The sequence below is a fragment of the Dendrobates tinctorius genome, unplaced genomic scaffold (genome assembly GCF_039654945.1).
Source record: "Dendrobates tinctorius isolate UK_male_01 unplaced genomic scaffold, ASM3965494v1 ptg000126l, whole genome shotgun sequence".
Taxonomy (NCBI): Eukaryota; Metazoa; Chordata; class Amphibia; order Anura; family Dendrobatidae; genus Dendrobates; species Dendrobates tinctorius.
In genome coordinates this window covers 19,134,985-19,150,093 of record NW_027361794.1, presented here as the reverse complement: position 1 = coordinate 19,150,093, position 15,109 = coordinate 19,134,985, and the positions used below count along the sequence as shown (strand labels likewise).

General features: G+C 50.6%; 1 protein-coding gene across 1 annotated transcript in view; it reads left to right on the top strand.

Moving 5' to 3' along the window:
- The window catches only part of LOC141047064 (uncharacterized), a 149,262-nt gene that overhangs the window by 31,575 nt on the left and 102,578 nt on the right, over positions 1-15,109 (top strand). Inside the window, exons 2-6 of the mRNA XM_073541994.1 lie at positions 13,222-13,371; positions 13,501-13,680; positions 13,755-13,878; positions 13,962-14,059; positions 14,258-14,348. Coding sequence (XP_073398095.1) covers positions 13,222-13,371; positions 13,501-13,680; positions 13,755-13,878; positions 13,962-14,059; positions 14,258-14,348 — 643 coding nt within the window. The remainder of the gene's footprint in view (positions 1-13,221; positions 13,372-13,500; positions 13,681-13,754; positions 13,879-13,961; positions 14,060-14,257; positions 14,349-15,109) is intronic.

The window sequence follows — 15,109 nt, the reverse complement described above, 5'->3', positions numbered from 1 at the left end:
TTGTACCAAATTCGCTGTGGTAACCCCTACCGGAGATCAAACTGCGGAATCGGCCCCCTACGCAATTTGTAAGAACTTTATCCAAGTATACGGCTGCCCCCAACGGATATATTCAGACCAAGGTGCGTGCTTCCTGGGAAAAGTAATGTAAGAATTACACCGCTTATATGGTATCGATAAATCCCGGACCACTCTATACCATCCTCAAGGAAATGGGGCCTGCGAGCGATTTAATCGGACATTAATCCAAATGCTATGCACCCTGGAGAGCGACCGGAAGGCCTGCTGGCCCGAGTACATCCCTGAACTTGTCTGGGTTTATAACAACCGGGTACACCGAGTCACCGGTGTAATGGGGTCTTCTGTGCTGTAATACCTCTTGCATTACCATCCCGTGTTACAGGAGGTCCACTCTGCTTTTCCTCACTTCTGAATGAAGGACGCTGGTTTGAAAGGCTTTGTAACATGGGAACATATAAAAGATCACTGCTACTCCATGTATTTCCAGTGTGACAACATTTTACTCATCGGTCTCAGAATATATATACATACAGAGGGCAGGACAATCAATGTGTGTCCGGCCAGTAGATAACAGGCTCCAATTAAGATGCCAGACGTACATTATAATAGCCGGGAGATTTACAAAGGTGGGGGGAGGTCAGAAGTGGGATATCTTGTTTACCTCTGCCCAGGGGGTCGCAGCCGGTCGGTTGCTGCATTAAGGGCAAACATCTCCTATTCGGTGTGCTGGGGGTGTTAGGAATCTGGGTCCTTCTATGCCTATGGTGAGACCCAGGTTCTCACATTTGTCTCCAGAGGCTAAGTCCTTCTTCCCAGCTTCTGAGCATGCCCATGGGACGAGCTCCCATTGGAGTTCAGGAGTCAGGTGCTGAGGTCCTGCTCCTGATTCCATTGGCTTAGCTCAGGGCTCTGGAGATTTCCAGCAGGTCCCATACGCTATAAAAAGTGCGCTTGGCCGCTATGCCATGCGCTAGTATTTTTATACTGCTGCTGTGTGTATGGTGACGGATGCTTTGACTGGTGACTGACTCATTAAGAAACCCCTTCCCTCGGTTATTACATCTGTGTGAGTGAGTGGTATTCTGTCAGCACCTGCGCTAGCGCCAACGCGCACAAGCTCCATCTTCCAGCAGCTTAGCGTCCTGCATCGCGCTTGCGATATTTGCGGTTGCAGCCTGTCCAGGCGTGCGCAGTTGCGACGCCGAGCACACGTGTACACGGTAAGTCCGCTCAGTATTAGTGACTATCCTGAACTACTCCTGTTTCTGGCTACCGCACGTGTGCCACTGAGATCCTGTGCTGTTAACAGGCTCAGCGACACTATTTTGTGTTATTTTTTCCCCGCAGCTCTGTGTGTTTTAACAGGGCTTGCCTTATTGCAACTGGGTGAGTTAGAACCCTGTGCATATTAGTGCTCTGCCATCTGTCATCCACCGCACTTGGACCCCGAGTGGTGAAGGCACTTGAATTATTTATTTTTTTTAGTGCCTTCCGCCACTCATAACATAATACTAGCGCCAGGGTCTGACTGGAGATGGCAGATCAGCAGCAACTGTTGCAGTGCGTGCGACAGCTCGAGACTCGCTTGGCTACCCTTGAGCGAGCTCTTGCAGCTTCGCAGGCCACAGATGCTGCTGTCCAAGCACTCACGGAAGCGGTAGGGCGTATGTCCATGTCCGCCCTTGCGCCAACAGTTACCCGCCTCCCGTTACCCGAGGTTTTATCAGCCAGTGCTCGATTCACCTGGAGCTGCTGGCTGCGCAATTCCCTACAGAGCGGGCCAAGGTGGCCTTTATTATATCCCTACTGTCGAGCAAGGCACTGGAATGTGCTACGCCACTATGGGAGCGTGGTGACCCGGATATGTGGACAGCAGCTAATCTGCTAAATGCTATCAAGCAGGTGTTTCTTGGTCCACGGGTTATACACGATAACTCTCTCCAACTGCTCTCCTTGTCTCAAGGATTACTCTCGGTCAGTCAATACGCCGTCCGTTTTCGGACACTGGCGTCCGAGTTGGAGTGGTCCGACAAGGCTCTGATTCCTGTCTTCTGGAAGGGATTAGCGGAGCATGTAAAGGATGCTCTCTCCACAAGAGAAATTCCTACCAGTCTCGAGGAGTTAATATCAATCTCCTCGCGGATTGACCTCCGTTTTTCGGAGCGTGGTTTGGAGCGAGCTCATTCCAAACGGAGAGGTACCCCGGCTCCCAAATTTTTTGAGCCTCTGGATCTGCCCGAGCCAGAAGTTCCGCCACCCGAGCCCATGGAAGTGTTTCACGCCATTTCTGAGACATGTCCGGCTTAAGAGTCCATATGCGGTTGTCATCATCTATCCGCTGCTTCTCCGGAAGACAGCGCCCCGCAGTGGTCTGACTAAGAGTCGGTAGGCGAGGCTTTTGTCCCTCCTTGCCAGCGGTCTAAAGTTCTTGCGTGGGCACACGCGCCCAAAGCGGACGGCCATTTTGGCTATATGCAGACCACGAAGTCTCTTGCCGGTTCGTATTGGTGGCCGCACAGGGCTCGGGACGTAAAAAAGTTCATTCGGGCATGCACCCTATGTGCTTGGGATAGCCTTCCCGAACGGAGTGTGGCTACGCCCGCCGTTAAACGGCGGCCTTCTCCTGAAACTCCCACTCCCATTGTCTCCCGGGTGTCCCTCTTGAGACCTGGCGATCTGGCCTCCCCTGATACCATCCGCGTGTCCCGGTTTTCGGTTTCACCTACCGGGACACCAGGCTCGTCTTTTGACGAGTCTGAGCTCTGTGCCACTGTCGGGCACGGGTTGGTGCATCGGATGGTTCAGGAAGGAGGGGGCCCTAGGAGGGGGGGTAATGTTAGGAATCTGGGTCCTTCTATGCCTATGCTGAGACCCAGGTTCTCACATTTGTCTCCAGAGGCTAAGTCCTTCTTCCCAGCTTCTGAGCATGCCCATGGGACGAGCTCCCATTGGAGTTCAGGAGTCAGGTGCTCAGGTCCTGCTCCTGATTCCATTGGCTTAGCTCAGGGCTCTGGAGATTTACGGCAGGTCCCGTACGCTATAAAAAGTGCGCATGGCCACTATTCCATGCGCTAGTATTTTTATACTGCTGCTGTGTGTATGGTGACGGATGCTTGGACTGGTGACTGACTCATTAAGAAACCTCTTCCCTCGGTTATTATGACTGTCTGAGTGAGTGGTATTCTGTCAGCACCTGCGCTAGCGCCAACGCGCACAAGCTCCATCTTCCAGCAGCTTAGCATCCTGCATCGCGCTTGCGATATTTGCGGTTGCAGCCTGTCCAGGCGTGCGCAGTTGCGACGCCGAGCACACGTGTACACGGTAAGTCCGCTCGGTTGTACTGACTATCCTGAACTACTCCGGTTTCTGGCTACCGTACGTGTGCCTCTGAGATCCTGTGCTGCAAACCCTGTCTTATGAGGAAAGGTTGCAGGATTTGGGAATGTTTAGTTTGCAAAAGAGAAGACTGAGAGGAGACTTAATAGCTGTCTACAAATATCTAAAGGGCTGTCACATTGTAGGAGGATCAACTTTATTCTCATTTGCACAAGGAAAGACTAGAAGCAATGGGATGAAAGTGAATGGGAGGAGACACAGATTAGATATTAGAAAAAACTTTTTGACAGAGTGATCAATGAGTGGAACAAGCTGCCACAAGAAGTGGTAAGTTCTCATTCAATGGATGTCTTCAAACAGAGGCTGGACAGACATCTGACTGGGATGATTTAGCGAATCCTGCTTTGAGCAGGGGGTTGGACAAGATGGCCCAGGAGGTCCCTTCCAACTCTACGATTCTATGATTCTATGAACAAGGAAACGTTTAGTTGGATCGGGTGCGGTCAATACCGGGGTATTTGTGAGGGCGTCCTTTAGCTGGTGGAAGGCTTCCTCACACTCGGGGGTCCAGGTTACCTGGCGGGGGAGGTTCTTACGGGTCAGATCAGTGAGGGGCTTGGCTACGCTGCTGTAATTGGGGACAAATTTCCTATAATACCCGGCTGTGCCTAGAAACGCCATGACCTGGGTTTTAGTGCGTGGGGTGGGCCATTTGGCTATGGCCTCAATCTTGGCTGGTTCTGGTCGCTGTTTCCTACCTCCCACCCAATGTCCTAAATACTGAACCTCTGCTTTGCCCACGTGACACTTGTTGGGGTTCAAGGTGATTCCGGCCTTGTGGATCCTGTCCAATATTGCCTCTAGGTTATTTAGATGCTCATCCCATGTCGCGCTGTAGATGGTGATGTCATCAGGTAGGCACAAGCATAGTCCTGGAGACCATCCAGGAGCCAGTCATCCAGCTTCTGGAAGGTCGCAGGGGCATTCTTCATCCCGAATGGCATAACTCGAAACTGGAATAAGCCGAACGGGGTGACAAATGCAGACTTGGAAATAGCGTCAGGACTTAGGGGGATCTGCCAATAGCCTTTGCGTAGATTGATGGTGGTCAAATACTTTGCTCCCGCCAGCCGGTCTAACAACTCATCCACACGCGGCATGGGATATGCATCCGTCACCGTTTTCTCATTTAGCTTGCGATAGTCTACACAAAACCGGGTAGTCCCATCCTTCTTGGGCACTAACACTACGGGGGATGCCCAGGGACTATCTGACTCTTCAATGACCCCTAAACGGAACATCTCTTGTATCTCTTGTCTCATCCCTTCTCGTACAGACTCGGGGACGCGGAAGGGTGTTGTCTCAGAGGGGTTTGATCCTGGGTCTCAACCTTGTGTTGTGCCAGGCGGGTGTACCCCGGTCTCTCTGAAAGCATCCTCTGTCGCTGCCTCAGCAACGCCTCCACCTGCTGTCTCTCCCGGGGCCCTAGGTTTTCTCCCAAGTGTACCTGGTCCCATGTTTTAGACTGAGTCCTTTCCCCTAAGACATCAGGCAAGGGGAGTCCTGCTAAATCCTCTGCTTCGTGTGCACAGATGGCCACTACCTCTTCAGGGCGCTCCCGGTAGGGCTTCAGCATATTCACTTGGAACATGCGGATAACACTGGGGTCGTCACAATCGGCGACATTGTAGGTGGTGTCGGCTATTTTCCCAACTACCTGGTAGTGCCCCTGCCATGCATCTTTGAACTTGTTCTGCCTAGTTGGTTCTAACACCAGGACCTTCTGTCCTATCTCAAAGGTGCGTTCTCTGGCCCTCCGATCGTACCATTCGTGCTGGCGCCGTTGGGCCGCCTGCATGTTCCCACCTACAGCCTGAGTCAGCTCCTGTAGGCGGTCCCGGAATTCCAGCACATAGTGCACAATAGGTATTACTTCTATGGTTTCCTCCCCTTCCTAGTGTTCTCACACTAAGTCTAGGGGTCCCCTTACCCGCCTCCCGTATAACAGTTCGAACGGGGAGAACCCCGTGGATTCTTTGGGCACCTCCCGATAGGCAAACAGGAGGTGTGGTAAGAATTTCTCCCAGTCCCTGTAGGTCCTGGTAAAAGTCCCAATGAGTTGTTTTAATGTTCCGTTAAAACGTTCACACAACCCATTGGTTTGCGGGTGGTACGGGGTGCTTCTAATGGACTTTACGCTGCACAGCTTCCACAGTTAGTTGGTCACCTCTGCTGTAAACTGGGTACCCTGGTCCGAGATAACCTCCCGGGGAAATCCAACCTGTGAGAAAACCTGGAGCAGGGCAGCCGCCACTGTCTCTGCCAGTATGTTAGGTAATGCAACCGCCTCTGGATACTGTGTGGCTTAATCTACCACTGTCAATATATACTTTTTCCCTGACGGACTGGGTTTGGCTAACGGCCCTATCAGATCGACCGCTACTCGGCTAAATGGCTCCTCCACAATGGGGAGGGGGTGTAATTTGGCCTTGCAGTGATCCCTCCACTTGCCAATGCGCTGGCAACTGTCACAGATCTGGCAGTACTGACGAACATCATAGGTTACCCCCGGCCAAAAGAAGTTTTGTGTCAGACGATGCCTGGTGCGACTGACGCCGAGGTGCCCGGCCAAGGGTATGTCATGAGAGATTCGCAGTAGCTCCTGCCTATGCTTCTTGCGAACTACTAGCTGTCATTTTATAGTGGGGCTCGTCCCTGTGTGGCGCTGCTCTGTAACCCGGTAGAGGAGTCCCTGATGCCATACAAACTGTTCCCCTTCCAGTACTCCTCTCCCCTCTTGTGCCTTCCCACGATACCCCTGTAGTGAGGGATCCTCAAGTACCTCCTTTTTAAACTCAGCTGGGGTGGCCCAAGAAATGTGTCTGGCTATAGGGATACGTGTAGGGCTGGGGTGTCTTACCTGAGCCTCCTCTGAGTGTGATTCCGCCTCCGCAGCTCGCGCTTGTCTCCGGGTGGTCACAGGATAGGTCTCAGCCAGAGGGGCGACCGAAAATGCAGACAGCATGGGCCCCATGTCATTTCCCAACAAGACGTCCGCAAGCAAATCCTCCATCAGGCCAACCTCAACAATGCCATCCCCGACTCCCCAGTTCAGGTGAATCCTGGCAGTGGGCAGTCGATGTATGGCTCCCCCGGCTACACGGACGGCCACTGTCCGGTCCGTCTTCTCTTGGTCCCAGACGAGATGAGGATTCACAAGGGTCAAAGTTGCTCCGTAATCTCTTAGTCCCTGCATACATTTCCTATTAACCCACACCGCCTGTCGATGCTGTTGTCGATTATCTGCCCAGGCTGCCTGCACGGGGTCTACTTCATGCAGCACTTCCTCCATCTCTTTCATGCCGGGTCAGCTTCGCCCTGGTTGTAGTGTACAGCGGCCCGGTTGATGGTAGCCGTTCCTGCCTTTGGCCACTGGGTACGCAGAGTCTGGTTGGGACATTGTCTTTGCAGGTGGCCCAGCTGATGGCAGGTGTGGCATCGCACCCCAGGGGGACTCTGGTAAGCCTGGGTTTTAGCTGGTCCCCCCGACAATCTTCTGTAGTTTAGGGGCCTCCAGACCCATGGGAGGGCCCCTAGTGACAGTCTTTGATCCTGGCAACTGAGACCTCCTGGCATCATGATGTTCATCGGCCAGACGAGCGGCCTCCTCAAGAGTCATTGGCCGTCTGTCCCGAAGCCATTCTTGTTTCTCGGAGTTTAGTCCAGTAAAGAATCGCTCTAACAAGAAGAGCTGAAGGATGTCCTCCTTAGTGGTTGCTTGGCTCCCTTGTACCCACTGTAGCAGTGACTGCCGTAGCTTACAGGCCCATTCAGCGTGGGTATCTGTTACCTGTTTTATAAGTTCGCGGAACTTTTGGTGGTATGCCTCTGGTGTCAGCGCATACCGGGCCAAGATCATTTCTTTGACCCGCTCATAGTCCATACAGTTCTCATCAGGTACCGTTCGATAGGCGTCCGCTGCCTGGCCTGTCAGCTTGCTGGCCAGAACCTGAACCCAATCCTCCGGCTTCACTTGATGAAGGGCACAATGCCGCTCAAAGTCCTGCAGAAAGCCATCAATGTCTTCCTCTGCCTCCCCCAACTGTCGGAAGGCAATATACTGGATTTTTTTGTGGCTTACTGCTGATGGTACCTGGGCGGAGGCCAGAGCTCTCCCTGCTCACTGACTCTCCTCCCTCCGCTCTGTCATCTCCATCTTGGCTAGCTCTGTCTTGGCTAGCTCTATTTTGGTCCGCTGTGCCATCCCCATCTTGGCTAGCTCTATCCTGGTCCGCTCTGCCATCTTTTCCTTCAGATCAGTACACACATTCGCCATTACCTCTCGTACGATCTGTACTGCAGGGTTTGGGCCATAGAACGCCAGTCTGCTCTTTACCTCCCTCTGGAATTCAGTCTCTTCCACGTTCACATTGGGAGGCACTGCACTATCGTGTTCCATGATGGCAGCTATCAAATCCGCTTTTGTTTTGTTGCTGGCGATTAATCCTCGAGCTTCCACCAGGTCTTTTAATGTATTCCTCCTTAACTTCTGGTAGTTGTTTTCCATTCAGTCTTTTACTCCTATAGACCGGGTATCATATCCCTCTGCTGCCACCAGTGTAACGGGTTCTTCTGTGCTGTAATACCTCATGCATTACCACCCCGTGTTTCAGGAGGTCCACTCTGCTTTTCCTCACTTCTGAATGAAGGACGCTGGTTCGAAAGGCTTTGTAACGTGGGAACATATAAAAGATCACTGCTACTCCTTGTATTTCCAGTGTGACAACATTTTACTCATCGTTCTCAGAATATATATACAGTGGGGAAAAAAAGTATTTAGTCAGTCAGCAATAGTGCAAGTTCCACCACTTAAAAAGATGAGAGGCGTCTGTAATTTACATCATAGGTAGACCTCAACTATGGGAGACAAACTGAGAAAAAAAAATCCAGAAAATCACATTGTCTGTGTTTTTTTTCATTTTATTTGCATATTATGGTGGAAAATAAGTATTTGGTCAGAAACAAAATTTCATCTCAATACTTTGTGATATATCCTTTGTTGGCAATGACAGAGGTCAAACATTTTCTGTAAGTCTTCACAAGGTTGCCACACACTGTTGTTGGTATGTTGGCCCATTCCTCCATGCAGATCTCCTCTAGAGCAGTGATGTTTTTGGCTTTTCGCTTGGCAACACGGACTTTCAACTCCCTCCAAAGGTTTTCTATAGGGTTGAGATCTGGAGACTGGCTAGGCCACTCCAGGACCTTGAAATGCTTCTTACGAAGCCACTCCTTCGTTGCCCTGGCGGTGTGCTTTGGATCATTGTCATGTTGAAAGACCCAGCCACATTTCATCTTCAATGCCCTTGCTCATAGAAGGAGGTTTGCACTCAAAATCTCACGATACATGGCCCCATTCATTCTTTCATGTACCCGGATCAGTCGTCCTGGCCCCTTTGCAGAGAAACAGCCCCAAAGCATGATGTTTCCACCACCATGCTTTACAGTAGGTATGGTGTTTGATGGATGCAACTCAGTATTCTTTTTCCTCCAAACACGACAAGTTGTGTTTCTACCAAACAGTTCCAGTTTGGTTTCATCAGACCATAGGACATTCTCCCAAAACTCCTCTTGATCATCCAAATGCTCTCTGGCAAACTTCAGACGGGCCCGGACATGTACAGGCTTAAGCAGTGGGACACGTCTGGCACTGCAGGATCTGAGTCCATGGTGGCGTAGTGTGTTACTTATGGTAGGCCTTGTTACATTGGTCCCAGCTCTCTACAGTTCATTCACTAGGTCCCCCCGCGTGGTTCTGGGATTTTTGCTCACCGTTCTTGTGATCATTCTGACCCCACGGGGTGGGATTTTGCGTGGAGCACCAGATCGAGGGAGATTATCAGTGGTCTTGTATGTCTTCCATTTTCTAATTATTGCTCCCACAGTTGATTTCTTCACTCCAAGCTGATTGGCTATTGCAGATTCAGTCTTCCCAGCCTGGTGCAGGGCTACAATTTTGTTTCTGGTGTCCTTTGACAGCTCTTTGGTCTTCACCATAGTGGAGTTTGGAGTCAGACTGTTTGAGGGTGTGCACAGGTGTCTTTTTATACTGATAACAAGTTTAAACAGGTGCCATTACTACAGGTAATGAGTGGAGGAAAGAGGAGACTCTTAAAGAAGAAGTTACAGGTCTGTGAGAGCCAGAAATCTTGATTGCTTGTTTCTGACCAAATACTTATTTTCCACCATAATATGCAAATAAAATGAAAAAAAAACAGACAATGTGATTTTCTGGATTTTTTTTTTTCAGTTTGTCTCCCATAGTTGAGGTCTACCTATGATGTAAATTACAGACGCCTCTCATCTTTTTAAGTGGTGGAACTTGCACTATTGCTGACTGACTAAATACTTTTTTTCCCCACTGTACATACAGAGGGCAGGACAATCAATGTGTGTCCGGCCAGTAGATAACAGGCTCCAATTAAGATGCCAGACGTACATTACAATAGCCGGGGGATTTACAAAGGTGGGGGGAGGTCAGAAGTGTGATATCTTGTTTACCTCTGCCCAGGGGGTCGCAGCCGGTCGGTTGCTGCATTAAGGGCATACATCACCGATTCAGTGTGCTGGGAGGTTCTGTAACAACCGGCTACCCCTGTACTCGCTGCTATTTGGTCAGGAAGGCAAAGGAATCACTGAGGTAAAGTTAAACCCGGAGGAGGAACAACCATGGACGGGAGTCTCCTCGTGGGTCCGGAATCACCGGTATCAGCTGCAAACCCTGCCCCGAATCATCCATACAAAACTTCAAGACCTGGAACACCTGGGGAAGACCCCGTCCCAACCCACCGAATTCCAAGCAGGAGACCGTGTACTCGTACGAGATCAGCGCCCTCAAAACAAATTGGGACACCGCTGGGAAGAAAGTCCCTATAAGCCCAGATGGGCCAGTGTATGAAATACAATCTGAAAAAGGAGACCACTCTACCCGTACCGTACACTGTAACATGTTACGACCCTGTACTTCCACTGACCCAGCACAACCCGAGGCCCCTCCTCAGGTCCCAGAACCTCCTCCAGCAGTATGGAATGAGCACGATGAGGAAGACCTTCCCGCGGTACAAACAGACACTTCAAAAATCGATACCCCAGCAACTCTAGCCAATCCACCATCATCCACCACCCAGAGGACTCCATCACAGTCGAACCACGATGCTCCAGGCAGTCCACAGCAGGCAAGCAAACCACCCGAACGCTACGAAGAGGACTAGTTCATGTGGCAGAAAAGACTTTCACATCAAAAAGCTGGCCCAGGTCCCTCTGAGCCCTCGCCCAAGGACTGGCGAGCATACAGGATGGGGGAGTGTGGGAGGAAGAGTCCCTGCTGTGTAAGCGGACCGGAACCAAGGGGACTGTCACCAAGGTCCCAAGGGAGACTGTTTCTGGGAGACATGATTAGAGGACGGACAGGAGAGGGTTCTGGAAGGAGTGGGGGCAGAGCAGATATAAAAGGGGCTGAGGACGCCAGCAGGGGGCTCGACGGAGCGGGAGAGAAGGAGCAGGAAGACTAGAGGGCGCCAGAGAGAGCCAGAGCTAGAAGGAGTGAGCAGCGACTAGAGGGACTGGAGAGAGACTCACCACAGACAGGAAGGAGATGGCACCAAGCCGTCCAGCAGAGGGACACTGACTGCACGACTGCGCTTCCCGCGGCCGCCACAGCCTGACTCCAGCCCCTGGCTGCGGCCTACCCGCTGCCACTCGTGGCCATCACTGCCCACCTCCAGCCCACGGATGAGGCCTGCCTGCTGCCACCCGTGGCCTCTAGTGCCCGACTCCAGCCTGCGTCCTGCCTGCTACTACCTGCGGCCGCCGCTGCCTGGCCCCAGCCTGCAGTTGCGGGCTACACACCCCGGGCTCCGGCCATCGCCATCCCGCCTCCGCCGGGAGGCGCAACGCAGAGGAACTCCTCAGGGGCCTGTTGTGCCCACACTCCACTTGGGCGTAGGAACACCAGAAGCCTGCGTCAGATCCTCGTCGGCTGGGCCCAGCGACTGAGACGCCGAAGAGACACCGACCACCATTCTGCCGAATGTCAGAGGAGGATAAGTAACACGTTGTAGTTGATAACCTGAAGTTTCTGGAACCGTAGTCGGCCATACCGCGGCCCCATAGTTACCCGTTTTGACCAGGTAGTCATGATTGTGTTACCTGTGTATTATTGTTCTGATCCCTGCGAGGATAACTGTTGTTAGCTTGACGGTTACTCAAGATAGCCCTTATAGATATAAATATATATATAAAAGTTACATTCTAAGTTCACTCCGACTCCCGTCTCATCACTGCATCCTGCGTACCTGTGATTACTACAGCTACATGGTCGCTAGTAAGCTGCCAAACAGGCAGATCTCTTTATCGACGTAGCAACGATCCGGCGATCTGTATAACGACCTCGGCGGTCATTGGTACCTTGTCACACAGCAGCTTTTCTGATAATTCCCGCCTGCGTCCCTGAGTTCTGCATCGCCAACGAGGTCGCTTGTCGGCGTCAAACACAGCGATGCCTCCTGGCCAGCGGAACGCTGACGATGAAAAAATAGCCCAGGACTTTTGAGCATGATCAGCGATATCCAGTGGGGGGGGGGTGGTCGCCGCTGCGTGTCACATGGAGCGAGATCGCTGGCCAGGTTGCTGTTGCCTCACAAAATCTCGCTATGTGAGACAGGGGCTTTAGCGTTATGGAAGATGAGTGTTAGGCGTCGGGTTCCTGCAACTGCACAACAGGGATCCAGAGCCTCACATTCAGCGGTCTCCCATTCTCCATCGACCGCAGAGGAGCCTGCTCAGCAGTCCCGTCGTGCTAGACGCTCTGCTCAGACCAGCTCTGTGGGTTTGGCTGTTGCTGCCACCTGAAGCCACTCCAGAGGCTAAGTCCCTCCGTCGCTCTACTGGGCATGCTCACGAGACGATCTCCCATTGCAGATCGGGAGTCACATGCTCAGGTCCTTCTCCAGATCTGATTGGTCCATCTCAGGGATCTGGAAGCTTCCAGAAGGTCCCGGCTATAAAAGGTTTGCATGGCCGCTCAGCCATGCGCTAGTATAGACTCTAGTTTCTGCCTGTGTGAATGATGATGGATGCATGAAACTGCGAATAACTCATTAAGATTCCTCTCCCTCTGATATTACGTGTGTGGATAGGGAACTAGTGATAGAGTCAGCGCCAGTCAGTGGCATGCTACAGGCCACAGTGCATATCATCCACGGTACTAGCGTCCGACAGTTTGCCTCCTGGGCATTGTCGTACAGCGACTGTGTCTGTCACCGCGCTGCAGTCAGCAGCACTTGTTGGCGTCCGCGGTTGCGACGTCGCATGCACGGTAGGTCTAGACGGACGCTGACCCTGTGCGTGCATTCCTCTGATACCTGTGAGTTCAACAGGCTCGGCACTTATGTTTAATGCTTTGGCGCCTCTGTAAATTAACAGAGTACGCCCAGCGCACACCGGGTGACATTCAACCCGCGTGCGTTATACCGCGATGCTGAGCATCTGCCATTACCTAGCAGCAGTGTAACACCTCTGCACAGTGGACCCCGGGCGGCAAACGCATTTTCTATTATTCATTATTCAGTGCGTTTCGCCGTCCGTAACAAAGAGTCTATGAGAAACGTATTCAGTTGCTGGCTCCGAGGAAGAAACTGCTTGTTGTCAGTGGCCTAAATATATAGGTTTTATTAGTAGATGTAAAGAAGAAAACTAAATACTGTAAAATAATAAATCTCCTCATATGTTTACCTTACTATCTCCAGTAATTGTATTATTACACAGGATTTTTATGATGTTACGTCGGCTCATCTTTTCATTCAGGTCTCTACAATATCGGATCCTCTCAGTGAAGATCTTCTACATAAGAGAATTTTCCTGATTTACCCATCAAGGATGGATATGGACAGAGACAAGATGGCGGAGAGAATATTACACCTCACCCTAGAGATCCTCTTCCGGCTTACTGGAGAGGTGAGAGATTCTGATGACGTCACATTACATCATTCTTATCTATGGGAATAACAGATGGACAGAACTGGAGAGGTGAGGACTCTGGAAATGTCTGTAGTGAGATTTATTAATGTGTCTTTCCATAACCAGGATTACACAGTAGTGAAGAAGACCTCTAGTGACCGCTGTCAGGGCCCTGTGTCTGAGGGAGGGGGAAGACCCTTGAACCCAATCACGGAGCCTCCACCTCTCCCACTGATCCATGGTGACATCAATGAACAGAAGATCCTAGAACTCACCTACAAGATGATTGAGCTGCTGACTGGAGAGGTGACACTACTGGGACATTATACAGTAACGCTATGAAGGGATCGGGGGGATGACGGTATCATTTTATGTGTCAGGTTCCCATAAGGTGTCAGGATGTCGCCGTCTATTTCTCCATTGAGGAGTGGGAGTATTTAGAAGGACACAAACATATGTACAAGGACGTCATGATGGAGGTTCCCCAGCCCCTCACATCACCAGGTAATAGTCAGGACTAAATACACTTGACCTATAATTATCTGTATGTAAAGAATGAATTCAGTCCCTGTATGTGTTTCCTTCAGTTCTATCCAGTAAGATGACAACACCAGAGAGATGTCCCCATCCTCTTCTTCCACAGGACTGTAAGCAAGAAGATCCCAGTGCTCCTCTGGATCATCAGGTAGATGGAGAGAAAGTGTCATGAGATCTCCCCTATGATGTGTAGATGGCTGTGAAGGTCTTGTGCTCAGTCTTGTTTTATCCACCAGTATTATATGTTTTATACTTGTGTAATGAGAACGGTGGAGATGGCAGGATTAGAGCTGATCATAGATGTGACTTCTCCATCTGTCTGTGACTTTTACAATATTTCTTTTAGGATGAAAACCTGACCCATATTAATACTACAGAGACATATGTGAAGGGTGAAGAGCGATGTAAAGAGAAGATTACTACTTATAACCGGTCAGGTGAGTACTGACCACTAAATATAGACAAGTCAGAGATGCTTCTTATTCAAGCAAAAAAGGAAGCACACTGTAGCGCCAAACCATGCAAACATGAAAAATGAATAATGAATTGCATTGCTGCATTAGAAGTATGAAAAATTGAGAAAGTTTAGCACACTAAGACTGTAATCTGCATCTGAATGGGAGTTGGTGACTCTAGGTTAAGCACCTGTTCACACTATGCTTATGCTTGGATGTGACGGTCAGTTTTTGAAATGTGTATTCATTTACGTTCTGACTGAGCACTCCACCTGTTAGCTGCAGGTTTTTTTAATCAGACCAGGGCCATTTCCCCTCCACAGAGATATAGACTTCAGTCCTAACAGAGGATTTTTCATAGGCTCTCATTCAGATGGAGACTACAGTCTTAGTGAGGATTGGCATAGAATAGGCAGGGCTGCCACTAGGTATTTCGGGGCCCCATACTGGCAAAATTTTCGGGACACCCTTGAGACTCTGCCCAGGCTCCACCCTAGCCCCACCTCCACCGCTCAAACTGTCCATAGTCCCACTGTTCTCTCTTGGAAAAACTCCACTTCTCACCAATCACACATTAACAGTTCTCATCACCAGATCACACATATAGCCAGCAGCTTTTGTTTGGGCCAAAAGATTTTTTAAGCCGCCGCCATAACACGGTAGACACTTTTGGCCGAGCTCTACTCTACTCTATCCTATTAAATATTTGTTAAAACATGCAATACAATTTAGGTATATTTTTA